The sequence below is a fragment of the Caloenas nicobarica genome, chromosome Z (genome assembly GCF_036013445.1).
Source record: "Caloenas nicobarica isolate bCalNic1 chromosome Z, bCalNic1.hap1, whole genome shotgun sequence".
NCBI lineage: Eukaryota > Metazoa > Chordata > Aves > Columbiformes > Columbidae > Caloenas > Caloenas nicobarica.
This window is the reverse complement of record NC_088284.1, coordinates 33462933-33485616: the sequence shown is the minus strand read 5'-3', so window position 1 is coordinate 33485616 and position 22684 is coordinate 33462933. Positions and strand designations below refer to the sequence as shown.

The window sequence follows — 22684 nt, the reverse complement described above, 5'->3', positions numbered from 1 at the left end:
AGTTTGTTATGCAGAAAGGGGTAGAATGGAAGAAGCATTGTGGGCTTGCACTTAGTGCTGCCAGCAGAGAGCAACTACTATGGGAATGTTTGAACCCATGGTGTTTTCTTATAGCAATTATTCACCATTCTTTCTGTAGAATTAATTTCCATGGAAAAGATGAACCTCGCAAAAGTTAAATTTGAAAGAACGTTGAAACTATTTGGCCAAAACTTGTGCATTATTGCATGAGAACGATGCCTGTGTAGGAGATGGAATTAGGGCTCCTTATGCTCTTATTCTTCTCTGTTGCCTGGGTTTTTCCAACGAGGCCATTTGTCCCATTTCACTTAGTCATGAGCGGAAAAGTTTTGGGAGAGAAGACTGGTCCCATGGATGCAAAGACTCACTGAGGACCCTTCCCACGAAACAACCTGCAGGTGTTGGTCAAATAGACCTTCCCCCGCACACACGTCTGCTGCTTGGCTGGCAGGAAAAGACACATCTTGCCCCAAAAGCGGGTCAGCCGAGGAGCAACCCGTGTCCTTCCAGAGCAGCCCGGACGAGCGGGCACAACCAGCCGAGCAGCGGGGGCGGAGCTCCCCGTTCTGCCCGCCCCAGAACAGCTCCGGCCAATCGGCGCCCGGGTAGCCGGCAGGAAATTTGCATGTGTTGACGCGTTGCCGTGGCAACCCCGGGGGCGCTGGGCGCGTCCCCTGCGAGACCCGTCCAGGGCTCCGGCCGGGGAGCGGGGGGCAGCCCGGCCTAAAGAGTGAAACACGGTGGGGAAAACGCTAAAGGTGCGAGGGCGGGGGGGCAAAGTGTTCCGGGTGTGCCCACCTAACTCTGCTGTTCAGCTTTCCTCTTCCATAAAGGGCGAGCTGAACCAGGAGGCAACATCGGAGAAGCACAAACCTCGTGAAAATCGGGAAGTTTTGAGCCTGTCTTTGGAGCGAAGGTAATATTTAGGAAGACATTAATAATGCGGTGCCTTTCACAGTCCCTTGGGCTTTGAATCTGAATAAGCCTGTGGACTTTTCTAGTGTGGGAAGGTGGAGGAATGGTTGGGTGAAGAGGCACCAAGGTTTCCCTTCAGTCCTGGCGTCCAAGCAGCTCTCCTGCCTAGCCAAAGGACAAGGAGAGTTGGGATCCTCTGAGCTCAGACCCCAGTTTTTCTGTTTTTCACCTGATTTCCTTCTGAAACTCAGGTGTTGGTACTGATAACACACCTGGCCTGAACCCCGGTAGGCCAAGGATTAAATAACTCATCCCACTGCACTAGTGACGGACACCAAAGCACCAAACAGCCCGGTTCCTGCAGGGTGCAGGGCTCCAGTTATAAATAAGTAAAAAGGTCGCTGAGCAAAGATCTGAGTGACTCTCTCCCCTCAGACCAGATAGCTGGCAATAAATGGGTATGTAATAGTGCTTACTGCAAGGATAATGCATTTGTTCTCTGGAATTCATTTCCACAGAGATTTGCCTGGCAAAAACATTGTGTGAGTAAACAGCACTTACCACGTCAGATATTCTGATTTCCTAACTCCCCTCTCACTTTTCTTGGGAAGTGGACAGAGTTCACTTATGTGTGCTTTTAAAAGGGCAGGAGAATACAATTGGAATGATCATGGGCAACCATTTGGGTACTGAAAGCTGGAAATGTTACTCTGTGTAGAAGACAACCCTACCTGGCACATAACTACTGATTGTCCTGATTGTCCTGTATCACAGAAATTACTTCTTTCAGATATCTTCCCAGAAAAAATGTGGTGCTCAACAGTAATGAGAAGGTTTACTATAAAAGCTAGACTTTCTTTTTTGGTGGGGGTAAGCACAAGTGAATCAGAAAACTTAGCTGTCATTTCCAAGTGGTTTATTTTAAAGTTGAGGTTCACAAAATTTCTTTCCAAGATATTTTCAGTGAACTGATTGCTGAAGTTACAAATTAATTCCATTGACTTAATTACAAATACATTATTTTTTAATTTAAATTTACTTAATTCCCCAGGACGTTAATCTACAGTAGGATACACTGGTTTCTAACCAGCTGAAATTATGGTTACACAGTAACCGTATTTATGCTCAGGCATACACATTTTTTTACATCTCTTCATTTAATCGACTTTTTCTGGGGCTGTTTCAGGCTTCTATTTCATATGTGTTTCTATTGGCTTGTGGAATTTAATAATATTCTGTTAAGTAAACAATTATAAAACAGGAAGCAGGACAATATAGACAGATACATGGATAACGGCTTCAAATATAAATTGAGAAAAAGACCACCATTAAACGTAACAAATTACAGAATCACCAGAGCCCAGTGGTACCAGGTAAAACATAATGAAGTTTATCAGCCATGTCCTTTCACACCAATTAAAAATTATAGTTGATCTAATGTGGAAGAGAAAAACAATGATGTAAAATAATGATATTTTTAAGGTTTGTCGTTAACAAGACCCTTAAGAATGAGTCTTCTCCTACCAGCAGCAACCATCAGCCTTGTGCTGTAATGCCTTTAAGTCTCATGCTGGATATGATGAGTCAGAAGTTCTTGTTAGGATCATCAATGCTTCACAAAAGAAACAGGATGTCCAGAGTTTTGTTCTTCCAGTCATTTGCCACCTCAGATTGTTTAATCTGCTTGTCTAGATTCCCTCTGTTGGTTTTCTGTTACTGTGGCTTTCTGCTTGCCATTTGGTTTTCATAATACTTTTAACAGCTGTTGTATCTTACTGAGCATAGGACTTGCTATGGTAATCAGATTATCTAACTGAATATCCTGTTCATAACAAAAGTACCAAAAACCATAGATATGGAGTCACTTGTCAGCAGGAGTATTTTCTTTCTGTTGAAAAATTATTAAGGTGGATGTGCTACTGTAAAAGATGAGAACATCTACGCCTTCTGATTATCCTGCATAATGTAGCTGTTAATGCAGAAAAATGTTTTTCCTGCACTGAATCACTCTAAACATCTAGTGACAAGCTCTCGGCATATGTACATTGTCATCCTTCGGATTCCCATTGACTTGTATCAGTTTGTACAAGCTGTCACGCCTTTTTTTTGTATCAAACAGACTCATAATGGATTATACATTTATACATCCGTGTAGTTTTTCCTCCTAAAGATCAGCCTGCTTTCTTGAAATTATTGCATAAATTGCATACTCATCATCAAAATCATGAGGAGTCAGCCAGATTCTGCACACATCAGTCCCAGAAGATGAAATGCTCAACAAAGACATCTGAGCTAGGAAGTACATGTAGATCACTTCAAGCTGTGTAAACTTACTTGCTTCAGTGTCTGCTTGCTCTCATACTCCTGTGCTTTGGGCAGGGTAAACACACGCAGTCTATTAATTATTTGATGCATATCTGATATGCCCTCTATGATTCGCATGGTGTTAGATATCACAGATCTAGTGCAGCAACTGGTGATGATTAAGACTGTGATGCATAGTATCCCCAATGTCACCCAGTTGGGCATATGACTATGCTGATTTTTGCACAAGAGCAAGTGTGGGGACAGGGTAACATTATTCATTTAAATATGAGATAAGTGTGTTAAATAATTGTATGTGAGTAAAACTAAGGTAATCTTCACTCTGATAAGTTACACTGCATCACTAAGTAAAATATTAAAAGCAAGAACCTTGTTTGTAGAGCATAAAGGATATCTGAGGGAGAAGGGCATTACTGGAGCAGGCCCAGAATTTTGAATTGTTAAATTCAGACAAATTCCATTTTTTTAATCAAGAATGTTTCACTTTTTCTGTATATTTTAACTAATAGCAGTGATAGTTCCTTCATATAAGGCTGTGATTTTAATCAAATCAAACGAATTCTTTCTTATGACTGGGCAGAGGATGACACATGAATGAAAGAACAGATGGGTCACTAGAACCACTCTCCATCTTTCTCTGGCAACACTGTCATAAACTTAAATAATATAAAGTTAATTAAATAAAATAAACTTACTGCATATTTATACGTGGGGACTCCTCAAATGCCAAGTATACAATGACCACATTGTCGGTGAATTTTGGATTGACCCATGAAGTTTTAGGTTGGAAGAGAATTAGATCCAAAGAAAGATGCAGGCATTTTAATAGGTCAGAGGAAAGCTACAAAAACTTCCGTCTAGGTTGATTGTCTTATTAACAGCAAACACCTTAAATAGTTCTTGATTAGAATCATATAGAAACCTCAGGGCTATATGTTTTCATTCTCTTACATTCTAATGAACCTTTGCAGATACACACACACACACACTACGGATTTCTCTCTTATTCTTGTGTAATTGATACAGGCACATCTTTGAACAAAGTGTTAGTTTTGTCTCACCAACACTTTAAATGGTGGGAAAAATGTTAGAACATTCCCACACAGTTCTAGCTTGATTATATACATCAGAAAATAGTGGCTTTTTAACCTGCTGTATTTGAGGTTGGGTATTCTTCCCTTGTCCATAGCTGGCTGCATCCACGTTTAATGAAGGCGTAATCACCAGCCCCATGGCTGCAGATAGTTTGGGGGAGAGGGTACTGCTATACGTGCAGCTGATCCTCTGGTGGAACACGCTTCATACTTGGATGTTTCTGTGTGTGTATTACTCATAAGACATTTATGCCAGGCTGCTCTGATGTTTGATTTTGCAGACTTACAAAGTCTTGAAGCTGCCAGAAGTGGGGGTACACGCCAATATTTGTGTGTTCAGAGCTTGCAAATCATTTCATGAGATAGGAGGATGCATTAGAATATGGGTTGTGCTCAGCTATGCCAAGATAAAGCTTCCCAACATAGAAAACTATGGATTTCCTACACCTCAGTGGTTTTTATTTAAGTTTAATCAAATAATAGATTACTCTTTTCACATGACCAATGGAAAAGATCAGTCTCTAGGACTAATCAAAGGAGGCTGCTCCAGCCAGGAACTGTGAAGAAAATGAAGTGCTGAGCTGGAAAAATATGAGGGTTTTAATGTGTGGTTAATTTGCTAAAAATATTGTTGGAAACTTAAGACTTTTATTTCCTTTTATCTTTCAGTGAAAAACAGATCCAACAGTAAGATACTACAAATACGCAATGTTTTTGTCCAACTCGTGTTTGAATACTTTGTCTTTACAGATTTCTAAAATTATCTATAATTGAGCAGTACAAAACAACTTTTAGCACAAGAGAAAATAGAGCTTAAGTTGTTGGTTTAATTTTATTTGCTTTCCCTCAAAGAATAATGGGAAGCCTCATAGAAAACATTTTATTTGGAAAGAGCCTGAAGCAAGGCTTTTTGGCACTCAACAAATGATGTCAGTTTGGTCCTTTCTGACACCTCTTTTATACGTAAATATAATGAAAACCCAGTAAAAAGCAGAAGAAAGAAGAAATGTCTTGCCATGACTGTAAAGTTATGGATCAGCCTTAGAAAATCCTGTGACAGGACTGATTTAGTGTTGGGGCACAAGAAAATCTAGATTAATTTCCTGCTCTTTCTGATCTGCTCTGTTATGCTCAGAGGATTACTTCATCTCTTTCTGTATATTTTGTCATCTTAGACTGAGTTGTTCTCCGTCGTCTTTTTACACAGTCCAATGCAGACTGAGAAACTAGGAACTCTGGGTACTACTGTAGTGCAAGAAGTTCCTTGTTGCGAATCATTTAAAGCTATTTGAGAATTTTGTAACTTAGGTAGCAGTAAAGTTAGGTATTATAACTGAAATAACTTTTCTTTTGGAATACTTGTGAATTTAGTCCAATTTATATGAATCACCTTTATAAAAAACCCACATAACAACAACTGTGATGTCACAAGTAGAAAAATTACGACTTCCAGCACTGAGTGATCATCAGGCAGAATTGGTATACAACATGAAATGTAGTATTGAAGGCAAACAAAGGGAAAACTTCTCAGCATGAAGTGAGGTTTTGCGTAAATAAGGTCTTACACAACGAGGAACTTTTGAATCTGAGATACTGGATTAATCAATATATTTTTGCAAGCTAAAATTAGGGGAGTTTGGTGGGGTTTTTTGTTTGTTTTTTCTTTATTTGTGGGTTTTATTGATATTGACAGGCTCATCTGTAGCTGGGCTTCCACCAGGCTGTTGTGTTTGGATGACACCATTTGAAACCATATGTTTCCCCCTTTGTTTAATGTATCTCTGTGGTCTGTTGTGCACTTCTTCAAGCACAGCAACCCACGCAGATATTCTCATAAATCTGTTATGCAAGTCCTGATTTCGTAAGCACTCTGCAATTACAAATGACCTCTCCAAAGAGCCTCCTGGATTTAAGCCACTTCCACCTCAAGCAAGTACTTCATATAAATCCTTTTCATAGCTTTATTGAGCACTGTTTTAAAACTAGTAAAGGAATTGGTTGTTCCCACTATTTATTTTGCTTGTTTATGGCTCTCCTAAATCAAGATGTGAAAATTGGCTCTGCCTTTAGAAGGAGTCAAGCATGTCCAAGGGGTATTTCTTTGAGTGTCTAAGCTTGAAAGCTTTGTGACCTTTGTTTTAGCTCCCGGTGCCAGAATTTATCTTGTCCATTTCTGTGCTGTCAGATGGGAACAATAACAGTATGCCAGCCATATAATTTAAATGGAGTTTACAGTCTGATACAGCCGCACTTGGAGGGACTATGATATCAGACAGCATTCACAAACTCCCGAAATTGTCACAACTGTTCCTGTATTTTGTCCATTGAATAAGCATGGTTGTGTCCTGGCAGCAGGAGGCTTCATGCAATGTGTTCTTCCATGAAGTAAACTCTGGGTTTTTTTTTCAGCTGGGAGGTCTCCTAGTGGAATTCTAGGTAAGTCAAAAGCAGTAGTGTTGAGGATTCATTGGAAACAGCCAGTTTAATTCCCCAGCTAGTGCAAGTATGTTTTGTTCAACTCAGTCAAGGAATACAGGCTTAAAAATGACCTTATAATGGGTTTTGAGGAATTGTTTACATGAGAGAATCAAGAGAGATGAAAAACAGAAAGGGTCACTCTTCAGGAACAGGCTGCGTACAGGAAATAGGAAACGTATGTGTCAATTTTGCTTCCAAGTTCCAACACTGACATAAAAGAAGACATAAAGAAGGCCATTTCAGGGAAGAAGTTTCCAATTGCCTGTTGAATCACATATGGCATGTAAGAGAAGGCAGCATTACTGAAACCTGGATGATAATGCTATTGCAATTTCTGGTTAGGATAAGCTTAAAAACAGTGAGCAAGGGTTCCAGTTCCTGCTTCAGGATGAGAAGAGATGTACTATAGAGTTATTTGCACTCTTGTCATTCTGTTCTATTTTGGGTAAAGTGAAGTTCTCAGCTTGATGCTGAACAAGCCATAGTATTTCACTTGCTTTTAACTAAATTGAACACATTCATTAGTTGCAAGTGACCTATCACTGCAGCTCATGAGATTGTTGTTTAAGTATTGTATTCAGTGGAACTGCAGAGGACAGGAATGTTTTCCAACAGCTATATGCAATTATCAATCGTACCTTCCCACTTTATGAAATAACATGTTGCATCATTTTTAAAAGAGAAAAGTAAGGAAGTTTTATGTTTTGAAAAGAAAGGTTAAATCTCAGTCCTGATTTGCTTCCACATCTTTACCACTGAGCCTGAGAAAAGAAGATTTGAACTACTCATATGCCTTTTTATTTCACACTGAATTTATAGGAAGTTTCCAAATAATAACAGTTAACTTGGCAGGAATGAATGTAGACCAAATGGTGTAATCCCCACAAGTAAGCATAATTCTCTTATGAAGTATTTACGATAGCAAGCTTGGAAATTCAACAATAGGTTATATTGTTAATAGGTTGTTTATAGCATCTTTTATTGACTGTTTCATTCTTAATTGTAACAGATGTAGTCACCTAACATTGTTTATGTGGCAGGCAGTTTGATGTCCACTGTTGCTTTAAGAGTCCTCTCAGGTAGCAGAAAGTGTCATTCTGAAATAAATCCAATAAATGGGACATAAATAGGACCTTGCAAAGTTCAGAAGTTCCCTGAAATGTATCTGAACATTCTGATGTTCCCTTCCTGTGACCCTTCAATAACCCTTATCTCCCCTGCCTTCATAACCCTTTAATGTTTCTTTGGCTCTCTATTCCCTTCATTCTCCTGAAGAGCCTGGCTGCTTCTCAACTTGGACTCATCCAACAGGCCACCCTCCTTGGAAACTCCCCCAGTCTTTGAAAGTGCCTTGCAGTAGAATAGCCTCAATACTAGTTTGCAAATTTAAATTTAACGTAGTGTCGAACCACTCACACAACAAAATAACATGTATGACCTGATTGAAAGTGCATACTCCTGCAGTGGCAAGTTGTGGTACAAAGTGATCAGCCTTCTGTAAAGCTAAGATCAGAAAATTTAGGCCTTCTAAAAGGAAAACAAGGGAAAGGCTTCAGGATTTGTTGCACAAACATCTTTTGCAATACTTTCTACACAATTAACAAAGTTTTTTGCATTAAGGGAACGTTGCTGGTGAAGGCAAAAATTATTTCTTCAAAACAGGGTAGCACTAGTTTGAAGGCAGCTAGCTGCCCAAGTATTATTGGTTGTTACTGTCAAACCTGCTTGTAACCTTTGTTTCTCTGTTAATTTGTAGTATGCTTTTCCACTGGATATTTTGTAATTACACATTGTGATAAGAATCAGACAAAGAAGAGTTTTTTGATGTCTGAAACAAAAATTCCAGTGATACAGTTTTGTGTATCCTTTAACATACATTATACGCTTATCTGATAGCTTCAGATGTGAGAGGATAATTTACTATACTATTTTACTATATTTTTCCACAAACTGTAGTTATCTAATAGAGTTTTAGAGGAGGCGTTAACTTTGAGTGCTAAGTATAATGTCTCACAAGAATTTTAACAGCTAACTGTAACATACTTGTTCACAAAGATTTGTTCCAGTACAAATCACAGATTGGCTCTGATGGTCTTCACATCTTCCAACTTGCATACAAACAAATCTGAGCTTCAAGGAGATTTCGTAAAATGAGAAAGTGCCGCAAGTGTCCCTGGAATATGAAATTTCGTGAATTATTTAAACAAGCAGTGTGAATACAGCAATCTAAATATACTGGTGTGCCTGGCAAGAGGATGACTAATCATGTGAACCTGGTGACAACTTGTTTTTTCACTGTTGCCCATGTTCTTAAGGTATTGCCTAGAATATTCATTCAAGACTAGAAGCATCTCAATGCTTCTCAGTGGCACAGGCAAAGTTTAATTTTGTTGTCTCAAGGCTAATGACAAAACTGTGTCCTCGCCCTTGGGTGTAGTAAAATTCAGCCGTTGGGCTCAGAGGTGGGACTTTTTACATTTTTTACCTTTACGTAGATTAATGTTGTTCAGCTGAACATTAGGGGTAGGATATATCTCATGTTATTTGTCTGGTATTTAAAAATATAACAGACTGGTAAGGTAACTCATCCTTGTGATAAAAAAACCCTTGTTGTAACCTTAGCAAGAGAGAGGGTGTTTATTAATATGTACTGATTTAATTTGTTTCAGGATCATGTAAAACCAAGAGGCTAAAGAAGAACACACAGAAACCCTCTTTCCCTACTGAAGTCACCATTAGGTGCAGTTTTCCAGCTTTGAAGTCCCTAGTATATTCCAGACCATGAAACTGAATTAAGAAGATGGAGCATCATGCTGAATAACAGACTTTCCCAAGCCCTTTATGTGTAGGAGAGAGAGAGGTTTCTTGAAATGTTGTACCCTTCATGGAAACGAAAATCAAGAAAAAGAATGTGAACAAAGCCTGTAACACTCTACCAAGTGCTGGAAAAAACCCTGCTAGTGTCTCTGGCATCTTGCTTTCAGAGCAGGTTTCACCATCTAACGTGTCAGATCTTCCCAGAGCTTTGTCTGAAGTAGTACATCTAGAAGAAAGACCCCAGAAAAGGCGACCAGGCACTGTAGTAATATCAAAACGGTCAGATTCTTCAAATATGTCTCAGACACCACTGAATAGGCCCATCATCCCACCAAGGAGACCTGGCTTCATGGTATGCTATATCTGTGGCAGAGAATTTGGATCACAGTCTATTTCTATACATGAACCACAGTGCCTAGAGAAGTGGCGTGTTGAAAACAGTCAGCTACCAAGGCATCTCAGAAGACCAGAGCCCAGGAAACCTGAGGTCCCTACTGGTGGTTCCTGTACACTTACAGCTGAAAATGAAGCAGCTTATCATAGCGCTCAAGCCCAGCTCCTGCCCTGTGGAAACTGTGGCCGAACCTTTCTTCCTGACCGTCTCATTGTGCACCAAAGGAGCTGCAAAGGAGGTAGCAGTATTGTGGGGCTGTCAAGCTCTAACCCCCATAAACCTGGTAAAGGCTCAAGCTCTGGGTCAGGTTCAGCAAGTGACGATCTATCCAAGACCCATCAGGAAAGGAGACAGGCTACACGAGCCGTGTTAGACAAGGTAAATTGGTAACCATGTGCTGTACAAAAGAGTGTGGATGCATTTTGATTCTAGGCACTCCAGAAGAGACTGGGTTCCCATCAAATTTAAAATTGCTTTCCTCCATGCAAAAGTTTCTTTGCTGAATTGTAGGTAAAGGACAACACAGTGTGAGTAAGGGAAACTCCTTATTCCTGTGTCTTTTGATTTTCCTGTTGAAAGCAAGTGGTTGGGTTCTCATACTCTGTGGTCCCATGAGAGTTCTGCCCCCAAAACGGACCAGTGTGTGCTATAGTTCCCTAGGAGATTCTATCAAGCAGCTTAGGCAAACTTTGAATGTTATATATCTTAACATGTATTAGGTGTTTTCATTTAGTTAACTTGAAATACAGTGTTTCATTATCCTGTAAGCACTCCAGTGATTTTCATTTTTTATCGTTATTCTTAACCCTGGCATGGAACACTAGTTTACTGAGGACTGCATGTTCAAAGGGAGCAACTCGGAGTATAACAACAACAAAATAAACAAGACTGCACATTTATTTCCACTGAATTTGATTCAAGATCCCAGAATAAAGAAGCTGATTCACATTATCCAATAGCTACACAAAGTTTTGGAAAATGGCATGTGTTTTTCTGCATTTGTTTTTGCACAAGCTGTCTTTTGGCCAGAAGTTTTGTAAAAAGATAGATGTCTAAATTTAGGCCCAGTGTCTGAAATAAAAGGCAAGGCTTTTTTTTTCTTCTTTTCGCCAGTGGTGGCTGGACTCCTGATTGCCTAGCCTACTTTTAAAAATGGAATTTAACTTTCCCAGTCACCAAAGGAATGCAATATTATGCAGAGCATTTCTAAAAATGTTTTAAAAGTTGAAGCATGCTGTATTTCAGTTTTTCAGCTGCTGAATAAATGGAGGTAACAGTATTATGCCAGCAAACATGACAATAAAGACAATGTGAAGCCTTTTTATATTATGTTATTTGAGGCTACTAATTGATAAATACCGTCAAATTAGGTCCACTCCTCAGGTCTTTTATCAGCAAACTTCAAATAACCCACAAACAGTTCAAAGTGCTGCATAGGTGCATCTATTTCTTTGGGAAAGGAGATGCTCCTGTGTCACACTATATTGTACCATTTACCAAAGAACTGGTGGTGTTCAAAGGTGATCGTTCAATGAAAGTCATGGGTGTGAAGCAGAGATTTTTGTCCACCACACATAATTCTGTATGTTAAAAAAAAAAAAGGCTGGGGGGTGAATGTTTCTAGTTACAATGTCATTTAAAAAAACCCAAAACACAAGTTTACAGTGCGGTTTGGCATTGAGAGTGACTCTAAAAATGCTGCACTCTTGCACAACATATCTGATCCCTGTGTGGATTCAGTCACATCTGCTGACTTGTTTAACAACATTATTACCACTTTTTCGTTCTGTGAGCTTTGCAGAGCCAGAATGAAATGTGTTCAAATCTGTTCTTCCTTCTGTGTGAACAACAGGTTTCCTCATTTGCTTTCATCAGTTACAGCAGAACTAATGAGGCTGTACAGCTTGAATTTGTAATTAAGTCTGAAGGACTTTATTATTAGTGACAACTTTCAGGAAGGGATGATGGATTTTACTTCTCTGAAGTCCTTTATTTTATTATTTTTAGAGATGTCCTCTTGAACAGAGGTGCACAAAAAAGGCAGAGATAGGAATGGAAAGAGTGAAAGGAATTGTCTGTGATCCCAGGGCTGTGCAGGACTGGCAGACTGCTTCTAAAAGACATGGTCAAAGGAAACCTCTTTTCCATAAGTTTAAATTCTGTGTCTGAGGGTCTCCATCTCTGGTTTAAATTTTTGAAAGGTCTCCACATTGAAGGATGTTGAAAAGCACTAAGCTCATGGAAGGACTGCAAATTCGCTATGAACAGGGACAAAGTCTGGGTCTCCTTCACCGTCTTCATATTTTTCCAACATATGGTTTTAATTTTCCTCACCTTACCAGTTACTCAGCTTCTTATTAATTCTGCTAAAAAAAATACCACTAGCGGAGTGAAATGGAAATCTGCTTTGACCCTGGCAAGAAAGCATTCGGGGCAGTCCCTGTCTCACTTAACACACCTTCTGTCTGTTACAATTAATTATTTAAATACCTGTTTTAAGTCCTGATTCAGCAAAACATCAGAGGAAAGGAGCTACTGAAAAAAAATCCAGCCCTTCTATAAGCATATTTAAGAACTATAATGATACTGTCAAATTAATTTATGCAATGAAAGAAGTCCTAAATTAAAAAGCTGTATTTTCCTTATTCTAAAAATAAAGACCTGACTGATTTGATGGTACACCATGCGAATGGCATTTTAACTTTACAACTGCAAGCACTTTTGCCTGTGTGCCTCTGTCCTGGACTTCTCTCTCCCTTAGCAAGCGCAGGGTCAAGTGGATCAGTATCATTACTGACAAACACTCCATTTGGTGTTAAGTGCCTTTAAAGCCTCTGTAAGCCAACTCTTCCACTAGCTCTCAGATTGCGTGAACACATCTGAGTTAATCATGTCTGGCTGTGTAAAACGAAAACCAGCCTATGCTTAAGAGACTCTCAAGGATCACATAAGCTCAGAACTTCTGTTTTAGATTCTGCTGTGATACCCCAGACAATTGAAGTGATGTCTGGAGCTACTTACACTACAGCAGAGTGTGTTTTTTGTTCCTTCATAGTCTGAAATGTCTGCTAGATGTGAGTATTAATGACTCGCTCTGGGTATATGTTACCGTTTTTTTGACAACAGATAACATCGATCCTAAAATCCTATCAGATGTGTCACTAGCATCTGCTGCTGCCATCTGCTGTTTTCTTCTTATCAAGTTAACTACCTAAAACCAAGATTTCAGTGATCTTCCTTTACTGTATTGTAGTGCATTTTAACATAGCATAAGTCTTGAAAACTTGTGTTACAAAAAAATATTGATATTGTCTCTTGCTCTACCATAAATTCATCTAGTCACCTGGTAAAATGAAAACTCTTTCAGATGCTGTGTAATTCTGATGAAAGTGCAGCAGTTTTGAATATCTGGTTAGGAGAATACTGACAAACATATTTGCAAATGTAGAAAGTTAGATGAGAATAGACAGTGAATGGATGGTTTGAATGAAATCTATTGAGTATTCTCATTGTGAACTATTGAGCTTTCTGCCTTTAAACAAATGCAGGTTCATTGTATTGATGTATTTATTTTGAAAGGTAGCACATCAGGAGTAAAATGGGATATTCTAGTAGAGTGAAACCTTTAATTACTTGCAACATCTGTCAGAATTACCTTGCTGTTCGAGGAAATTTCATACACAGGCATATGACCAATCCTAACATTAGTCTGCTGTTGTGTCAGGGTAGTGGCTCAAAGCACTCCAGAAGGCTGTGAAATGCACCTTTGGGTGGTCATGAGAGCCATGCCACAGCTTGTCCCTGTCCCTTACACAGGACTCTTACTTTCCAGAGGAATATATGGGAATGACTGCTTTCACACCACATGATGCTATTGCTAAATGTTTGTACCAATCTTCTCCTGAACCTCTTTTACTTGGCTGATTCAAGCCTATGACAAGAGCTCTGGCCTAGTGCAGGAAACCTTCCCTCATCCTGTTAAAATAAATGGACAATAAAACAAATAATAAAAGCAAGGGTGTGTGCAGTCCTGGATGATAAATATTTATGGAGGGGAGTTTGACAGACAGTCTTATTGGGTGTACTTAAGAAGAAATTAAAATCTTTGTGCAGTATGGGAGGATTTGACCTCATGTGACACCATAACAGCCTGCGGCTAACCTCAAGTAATGTCAGGTCTATTGAAAATACATAGTTGCGTAGTCCTCTGAGCTAAATAACTTCATTCATGGTCATGCAGACATACTTAGCAGTCTTGGAGAAAAAAAGAAAATACTGAGACACCAAAGTAAGGCTGAACTGTGCTGTTAGGTATTTGTAGGTACTTTTATAATAACACATGTCCTCAGGAACAGTCTTTCCCTACAACCCTTTTTAAAAATGAAGAACAAAGCAGTGAGCAGACAGACTTAGCCACTGGCCTGTGAGTAGTTTGGGTTGGAAAATTGTGGTGATTCCAAAAATAGTTTAGTTTCAAACTGCAGGCCTCCAGATGTGACATTTGGGATAGGCACACTCTGAAGAGAAAAAGAAATGAAGGATAAATATCATCAGCTGTAGAAATTCCAAAGAAAGCTTATCATAACTGGGATTCCACAGTTAAGCAACAAAAGAACTGTCACCACCAATTGTAAGGACATTCTCCTTCAGTTTTATTTTTCAGCTTTTTAACATGTGTGAATTTACAGAGATGGATTTTTGTATGTGATCTGATGTGCAGTGATGGTTCAAACTCACTACATTTCTGGAAAAAATAACCCCATCCTTAGAGTGATCTGATTCCTTTTAATTAATTCTGGTCTCTCCTGTTGTTTCTGTACAGTTTTTAATTCTGGAAGTAACAAAACAGGCATTTCTATTTGAACAAGTTTCTTAAATATTTTTTTCACCCAATAGGCTTTACTTATGAATCAGTCCCAATTCGTAACTTTGGAAAGCAGAATCCTCTATTTAGCAGCAGTCACAACACAAACTTCACCTATAAACACTCTGTCAGGATCTGGAGATCAGGATCACAGTACTACTCATTTAGTCTTCAGGTTTTTGGGTAAGACTACCAAAAAGACCATCTCAGAATTGTGGAAATGTATCCAGATTGCACTGGATGGAGATCCCTAACTGTTATATTGCAGGTCTCTGGCAGCTGTGGGCAGATGTAGGACATCACAACTACTTTAGAACAAGTGTAATGGATTTGAATGAAGCAGTCAGAGATAACAGACTGTCCTTGTTCACTAGGGGGATATTTACAAGATAAAAAACTACTTGATTTTAAAAATGACATTTCTGTACTTCCGTTAAATGTATTTGGAGTATTTAATTTTTAAGTGATTTTTCACCTGTCTTATATGAAGTCTCCTTGAAGCTATACATTTGCTTTTATTATACCGCCCCATACTGTGGAAATGATTGTGACAGTACAGGCTAAGTAAATGTGATTTCCATTTGTATTAGGATTTCTTTTCCCCATTCTGGTAGTATAAAAAGAGTTTCTACAAACCAAATGAAAAGAGGACGTTATATACTTATACATATATCTATTTAAAAACAACAACAAGAACAAAAACAACCCTCATTATCAAAAATGGCTAAGGAAATTCCATTTGAAAGTTAGGAGGATTAAAATGTCCCTGGAAAGACTGTCTTTGCATAAGTTATATTTCAACCCACTGTGAGAACTTTCCAGATGAAGTCCAACTTTTCCCAGCAAAAATACACTTTGTAGGGTAGTATTTCTTCGTGTAATTGGGTTTACATGTGTGATACAGGAAAGAAAGCTTATGCAGATTGTTCACTAATGATATTTTCAGACTGTGGCATAAATGTGAGACGAGCTGCCCAGAATTTATTGAGTACACTGATGGTCTGACAGACAGAGTAATAAATACTGGAACAGGTTATGCTTTGTCTTACACAGCAGCAGAGGAAAAAATGAAATCCCCACCTCCCCTGTTTGAGTGAGAAAGGTGTTCCATGTTTGGTCTGGCATGGCTGTCCCTCTGCCTTTAGGAGGGTGGGGAACAGCTCATCTCTTACTGGTATTCTGCAGTCAGGAGTGCAGGAAACGCTGGCAGTTGTGAGAACCATCAGTGTGACTCAAAGTGCTGTCTCTGCAGTACGTTTTTACACTGCTCCTGGAGCCCAGCTGGTACTGACACCATGCCTAGCCCAGGACGTGACTAAGGACACTAGCAAGTCCATAATCTGCAATACCACAGTAATTATATATTTTTCAAGCTTAGAATATGTATTTATGGGGTTTGGGGTTGACGGATTTTTTTTCTTCTGTTAAGCTGTTTTCGTTTGCAAACAAAAGGAGATCTGCAGTGTAGAAACAATTACTTGCTTAGAGCCAGTTCTGCCCTAGCTGCAGTCATTGGCAAAGCTCACAATGAGGCCTTTGGGATAAATAAGCAACAGTTCCATTTTTTGTCGCTCTATCCTGAAATATTCTGGATCAGTTTTAATTCATCAAGGCCGAGAATTCCACCAGCTAACTGATCTGTGGCAGAAGCAACACAGGGTTAGGGACCGCAATCACAAGCTTGAGGCAGCTGCCCTCACTGTCCAGCTTCAGAGAGATGCTAAGGATGGACACAGAGCACTAACTGTATTCTTCCTGGAGATGGGGTCTTTTTGCCACAGGACTAGACATCAGCAGTTCAACAGAGGAAGCTTTGTTGCTGCTTTCCATGTTGCTCCTGTTTGGTAGATAAAAAAAGGACTTCAACATTTAAGAATGAGACTGTGCTGCATCAACCTGATCAAGCAGAAGAGTAATTTCTTCCATGAAGTTGATGGCGTGAAAATAAAAGACCTAAAACTACATACCTAAGTATTAATTAGGTTGCACATAGGAATTTTCAGCCCAGTATCTAGAAGGATCCTACCTGTTCCAGGTGCCCAGTTAATAAGCCACTATCTCTTACAAGCTTCAAGACTGAATCCAGACAAAATGAAATGGACAGAAAACAGTTACACTGATTTCACACGTACAAACCAGTTTCTTACTCTGTGATTGTTTTAATTCAAAGTTGTTCAGATTCAAAATTAATGTTGAAAACAATACTTATTCCTCGTCAAAATTTTTATTTGTAGGCACAAGTGGTAAGACGTCCACCAACAGTGATTTGTTACCTATGTGGCCGTGAGTACGGAACAAAATCTATTAGTATCCATGAGCCACAATGCCTGAAAAAATGGCACCAGGAGAATGAAATGTTACCCAAGCACCTGAGAAGACCAGAGCCCAAAAAGCCTGAAGTCAGACCCCTACAAGGTAAGATACAGACCAAATGAGGAAGAAAGCGGGAGGAAGAAAAAAAATAATTTCAAGCAGTAGCTTAGAGGTTTGCAAGTACTTCTTTTTCCATTTTATTGTAAAGAGAAGGTAGTCATCATGGCTCGTTTTAAGCTTTCTGTTAAGTATTCTATTCTCCTTTTGTACTGCATCTGTGAGAAGTAAGAGTAGTCATTGCCTTGTGAGACATGCCTCCTGGGACAGTCCTCTTTATGTGTCAGTATGTTCCAAATCAAAACACAGAAAGAACCTGCTTCACTGTTACATCACTGCCTTTTGACTATTTTCAGTGCTGTAGAAAGGCATATTTTAAAATGAGCAGAAGCATCCAAGAATAATGTGCAGACTTGACATATACAGTCATTAAAATAAAATACTCTTTAGGCAACATAAACACTTCAGACAGGTTTCATACCTATAGTGCTGGTCATAAAAAAGGCCTGACACTTGTACTTAGCAGTGGTAAAAACTGAGTGGCCTCAAAAATAGGAGTTCTGTGGTAAAGTAGGAAATACAATACTAGATACATGATGACTGGTAGGAAATAAGGTATTTTTAAAACCTACTTATAATATACTTACTCCATTATCGGGGTTTTTATTAAAATATATTTATAGACAAAAGTGCAATATCTTCTTCAATGAATATCCAGTGGATGTCATTAATCCTTTTTTTATTTATGAATCTTTGAAGTTTTCTTAGTGAGACACGATAATATAAACACAGTGGAAAAAATACATGTAATATAAAATAAACATTGTATTTCTGCCAATTATGTGGGTTTGTGCTGTGGGTTCTGTTTTGTAAGATGCCCAGATCCTACTTATTCAAATCAATGAAAACTGATGATCCCCAGCACTCAATAGAGCTGGGCTCCCGTATGAACCCTGGGAGGGTGTGTTCATGGTAGGACCAAAAGGGAATCTTATCTGTGCTTTGCCTGGAAGCTGCTTCCAGGACCTCCCATTCCCACAAAAAGTTATTTCACTATTTCACCTGAATGCTTTCCCTGGCCCCACCAGATCATCTTTGGCTACTTTGGGCCAAGTGTGGACCACTTGCTCACAAGCAGCTAATTCACCCACTATTTTTTATATACCCCATAATTTCCCACATCTTCCCATCATGTCTGGAAAAGTAGACACATTCTCCTGCAACTCACTATGAAAAAGTCATAAACTAGATCAGTTTACAGCAGTACAAAGAAATATGCCCCCAGAAGACATACACAGGAGAGAGCAGGATCACTGAGAACACTAACCAGCTGTCCAAAATAATAATGATTGCAGCTCAAATAATATCAAATCAGGACTTGGTTAACAGATGCCAAGAAGCAGAGTTGAATCTGCAGTAAAAGATAGTCTCAAAAGACATTTTCATTGGATTCACTCTTTTTGTTGTTAAGCTTTTTTTAATTATTACATGTTGTGTGGTAAAAAAGATGGGGAAAATGAGAATTCCATCTGAAAGAGGAGGATGCAAAAGGACAATGGCATTATTTTGAAATACACTGTTCTTATTTGAAGGTGTGGAAGCAGAAAGACAACCACTCTTTGAGAGAACAATCCAAGAGAAGGCTCCTAGATATGAATCAGGAAATTGTCTCATTGACTCAATGAGTCATATCAGGCACCGCGCATCTCCTATGAGGTGTTATGTGCCCACGGTTCCCCAGGGACACTGACCTGCTTCCAGCATCTGTCCTGTTATGCCTGCTGATGCAAGTCTGATTAGTTCTGTAGCTTGAGCTAAAACTGCTGTTCCCCCTACAGTTGCCTCATGCTTGTGGCCTCAAGAAAATAATCTCAGTGTTTTTCTTTTTCTGTAAGACTTGCTCTTGATCATCTGGTAAATGCTATAACTGACCTTGAGACCGCATACACATACTGTATGTCTCACAGTCTCTCAGCTTAGGGAGGAGGGGTTATCCCGTTGTTGAATGGAACAGGCAACGTTCAAAAAAACCTCAGAAATATTAACTGCTTACATAAAACTTTTTATAACCTACATAAATCTTTTTCTGAAAACTCAAGTGTCACAGGAAGACAACCGCTGCCCTGATTACAGTGTGTTTTGTTTGTGGAATGCCTAACACATGCCTGCAAGGAGAAAGTAATCTTTCTTTTTCTCTCTTTTTTTTTTTTTTATTCAATAAACTTTCCAAAGTACAGAAAATACACATTCATTTCCTGCAAGCAAAGGGATGTTTGTCTCAGCCAAGAAAAGAAACACTACTTGGTTGCTTTTCTAACAAAAAGAACATTAGGAACAGGCATATTAAGAGATCTAAGGCTTATTGCGGTTATGTGAACCATTGGATATGAATCATATTAAAATTGCATGGGCCTTTAATGAAGAGCTCTATCATGTGCTAATCACAGAAACTATGGAATATTTTTAAATGCACGAATCCTTTTCTTCTAAAAAATTATTGTCTTTTTCTGTGTTTTCATACCTTTTGAAAAAGGGAAGCAAATACCTCTTCAAATCAAGCCATATAGATTTTTTTCTGCATTCACTTCAAATGAAGACTCTTAAGATCTAAATTGAGGTATTAAGCAACCTACCTGGCCTTTTTGGAAATCAGTGTGAAACAACACTCTGTGAAAGTCCGTTTCAAGAAGAAAGTAAACAATATTTTTTTATACTCAAATAAAATATTGAAAATACATCTAATGTGAGTGTTTGAAGAATGCTCCTGAGCTTTTGGAGTAGTCACTCTTCCCACAGTGGAAAATAACTGAGGGTAAGACTGGATTAGTGTTTAGATGACAATAGAAGCAATGACCTCACTGGAAGTTGAGCCTTAAAAGAACTGTAGGGCTTTTTCTGTAAGGTTTTAGGCTTACCTGAGCTTTACTCCACTTATTGGCAAAACTTGCACAGACTTAATGAGGAAGAAAATTAGGATCCTTGTCCAGAGCACTACAAAGAGCATATTCTCAAGTACGATACACTCCTGCCCATTGCCATGGTCAGGTAACACCTTCTCATTAAAGAGAACTTGAAGTAAAGCCAAAAAGGGAAATTTGTTGATAATAGTATGTATGCAAAGATGTTAATAATTAGCTGAGAATGCATACGCTCAGCATGGTATTTTCTGTGTACTCTCATACAATACAAAATGATTCAGTTTGAAGTTAATTTAATTCAACCCCTGGGACAAAAAGCAGAGTCTTTTTAATATATTTTTTACTCTTTACTTCTTTCTTTTCTTTTTCATTTGCAAAAGCCAGTATGGTTTGGTTAAACTGAAAGGCTCAGTCAACAGGTATTTCCTGAAAATATTTTCCATAAAGAGCTGAATGTGGGTCTCCAGAATGAAAGCTGATACTCTCTTTTTTTAATTTTCCAGCCAAAGGTTTCTATGATCTTGATTCTTTAAATGAGGCTGCCTGGATCAGCGCCCAGAACCAGCTAGTTCCATGTGATATTTGTGGGCGTACTTTTCTTCCAGAGAGGCTGATTGTCCACCAGAAATCCTGCAAGCCGAAACCTTCAAAGCGGATGTAATACACATGCATACACATGCATGTGTGCTCACACACACAAATGTGCACACGCAAAAGTCTGTGTGTGCATGAACACACACACATGCACCCATGCCTTTCAGCCAAACTGTGAGAGAAATAAAATACAGCTGGAGAGCCACGGGCATCAAAACTGCAATGTGTCATCAGATCACGTAATCCAAAAGCCTCCAGAGTAAAATCAGCGGTTGTTACTGTAGTGCAAGGTCAAATATGGTGATTTTTTTAGGCCAACAGTAGCAAAAATGCCTCCTCATTTCTACCGTTCAAGTAGTGTTACCTTGAAACCACTGAGAGGGGTGGCATAATAATACTTGAAAGGAACATCAACTGTCATCTTCCTTCTCCTGAGACTGCACCTTTTTGGGGGCAGGAGAACCCAAGTGAAGAATCCTCCCAGTCTGCTTTCTGAATAGCTGTACTGTCCTCCTCTCCATTTGTCAAATGTGGGATGTTCTTCAGCCCCATTCCTTTCACAGCCTTTCAGACTTAGCTAACTGGACCTTCGAAAGAAGTTGTGCCTTCAGCATTCATTTTCCGTTTTACATGGCATGTTTGTTATTTTGTCTTTAGTGAAGAACAGAAAAAAATGGGTCATAGTTGTTGGAGATCTTCCACTGCAGAGATCACCAAGGGAGAATCTCACAGGGATCCATCCTATGGTCTTGCTTTTCGACAGGTTTGTGTGACTGGGAGAGATGGTCTAATGTCAGGAGCAATCTTGTCTGCATATCCCCTGCTCAGTGAATATATTCCAGAAGCTGAAGCTTCAGACGCCTTTTAAGAAAAGAGAGTTTCAGTGAGGAGGAACTAATTGAATCTCAGTGAAAGCAAACCAGGAGTGTTGTTGATCAGGAAAAGTAATTATTTAGAAATTTTGTTTCCCCCGTATCAAAGACTTGTCTAGTTAGTGTGATGACCTCCAGCTGAACCTGACTAATCAGAGAAACCAAATAGCTCCTTTGGGTTTGTTGTTTCGGGTTTGTTTGGGTTTGGGGTTTTTTTTTGGTTGGTTGATGGGGGTTTTTGTGGTTTTGTTTTTGGTTGGTTGGTTTGGTTTGGGGTCTTTTTTGTGGTTTTGTGTTTGCTTGGTTTTTTGTTTTGTTTTGGTTGGTTGGTTTGTTTGGGGTTTTTTTGTTGTTTGTTGTTGTTTGGTTGGTTTTGTTGGGTTTTTTTTATTTATTTGTTTGTGTGCGTGTGTGTCCTTGTCCATCTTTAGCACAAGACTATTCATTGTCTCATACTCGGAGCTTAAATCCACAGAGCACTCAAGTGTTCACATCCTTGTGGGAGAGTGCAGCTCATGAAGCCCTTGACTGCTACAGGTGAAATATCCCCATATAAAGGGATTCAGTCATGGGGTAGAAGTAAAGATTAGTTGTTTTTAGAAAACACCCCAAAGGCGCAGTCTTCTTGGAGCATTTCTTGCTTAAGAATGATACTGACCATGTGATTTATCCCTAGCTCAATAAACTGATTGTGACAAAAATTTTATAAGTTAGCAGAGCACATCTTTGTCATGAACTTGGTAAAAGAAAACACATTTTTATGTCATGCCAAAACAAGCACGGTATGTCAGATGGTTGGAATAAAATACCACCCTGCCCTCTGTGCCAAATGCGACCAAAACAGAGTGCCAGCATGGGCAAGAAGGATACTTGTCATACAAGAAAACAGTGGTGAATGTGTTTGAATGTGCTATTTTGAAAAATGCTATTATTTTACATAGCAGAACCAGTGCCAAAACACATCAGTGAATAGATTTAACATATGAAAGAAGTAATACTCCCTTTAACAAGGTACAGCAGAG

The 22684-nt window shown here is 39.1% G+C and overlaps 1 protein-coding gene across 1 annotated transcript; it reads left to right on the top strand.

Annotated features, from left to right (window-relative positions):
• Positions 1–9717: 9717 nt before the first annotated feature.
• ZNF475 (zinc finger protein 475) lies at positions 9718–20857 on the top strand. The gene is made up of 3 exons (XM_065656905.1): positions 9718–10351; positions 17150–17323; positions 20700–20857. Exons 1-3 carry the CDS (start codon positions 9718–9720, stop codon positions 20855–20857), a joined length of 966 nt encoding a protein of 321 aa, XP_065512977.1.
• The last annotated feature ends 1827 nt before the right edge of the window (positions 20858–22684 follow it).

Bases quoted from the DNA above. Each gene is read 5' to 3' on its own strand.
- ZNF475 (XM_065656905.1), top strand. From the start codon at position 9,718: ATGGAAACGAAAATCAAGAAAAAGAATGTGAACAAAGCCTGTAACACT. The intron at 10,352-17,149 runs GTTCAGCAAGTG...TGTAGGCACAAG, and splicing joins AGGCTCAAGCTCTGGGTCAG to TGGTAAGACGTCCACCAACA. The intron at 17,324-20,699 runs GTAAGATACAGA...TTAATTTTCCAG, and splicing joins TGAAGTCAGACCCCTACAAG to CCAAAGGTTTCTATGATCTT.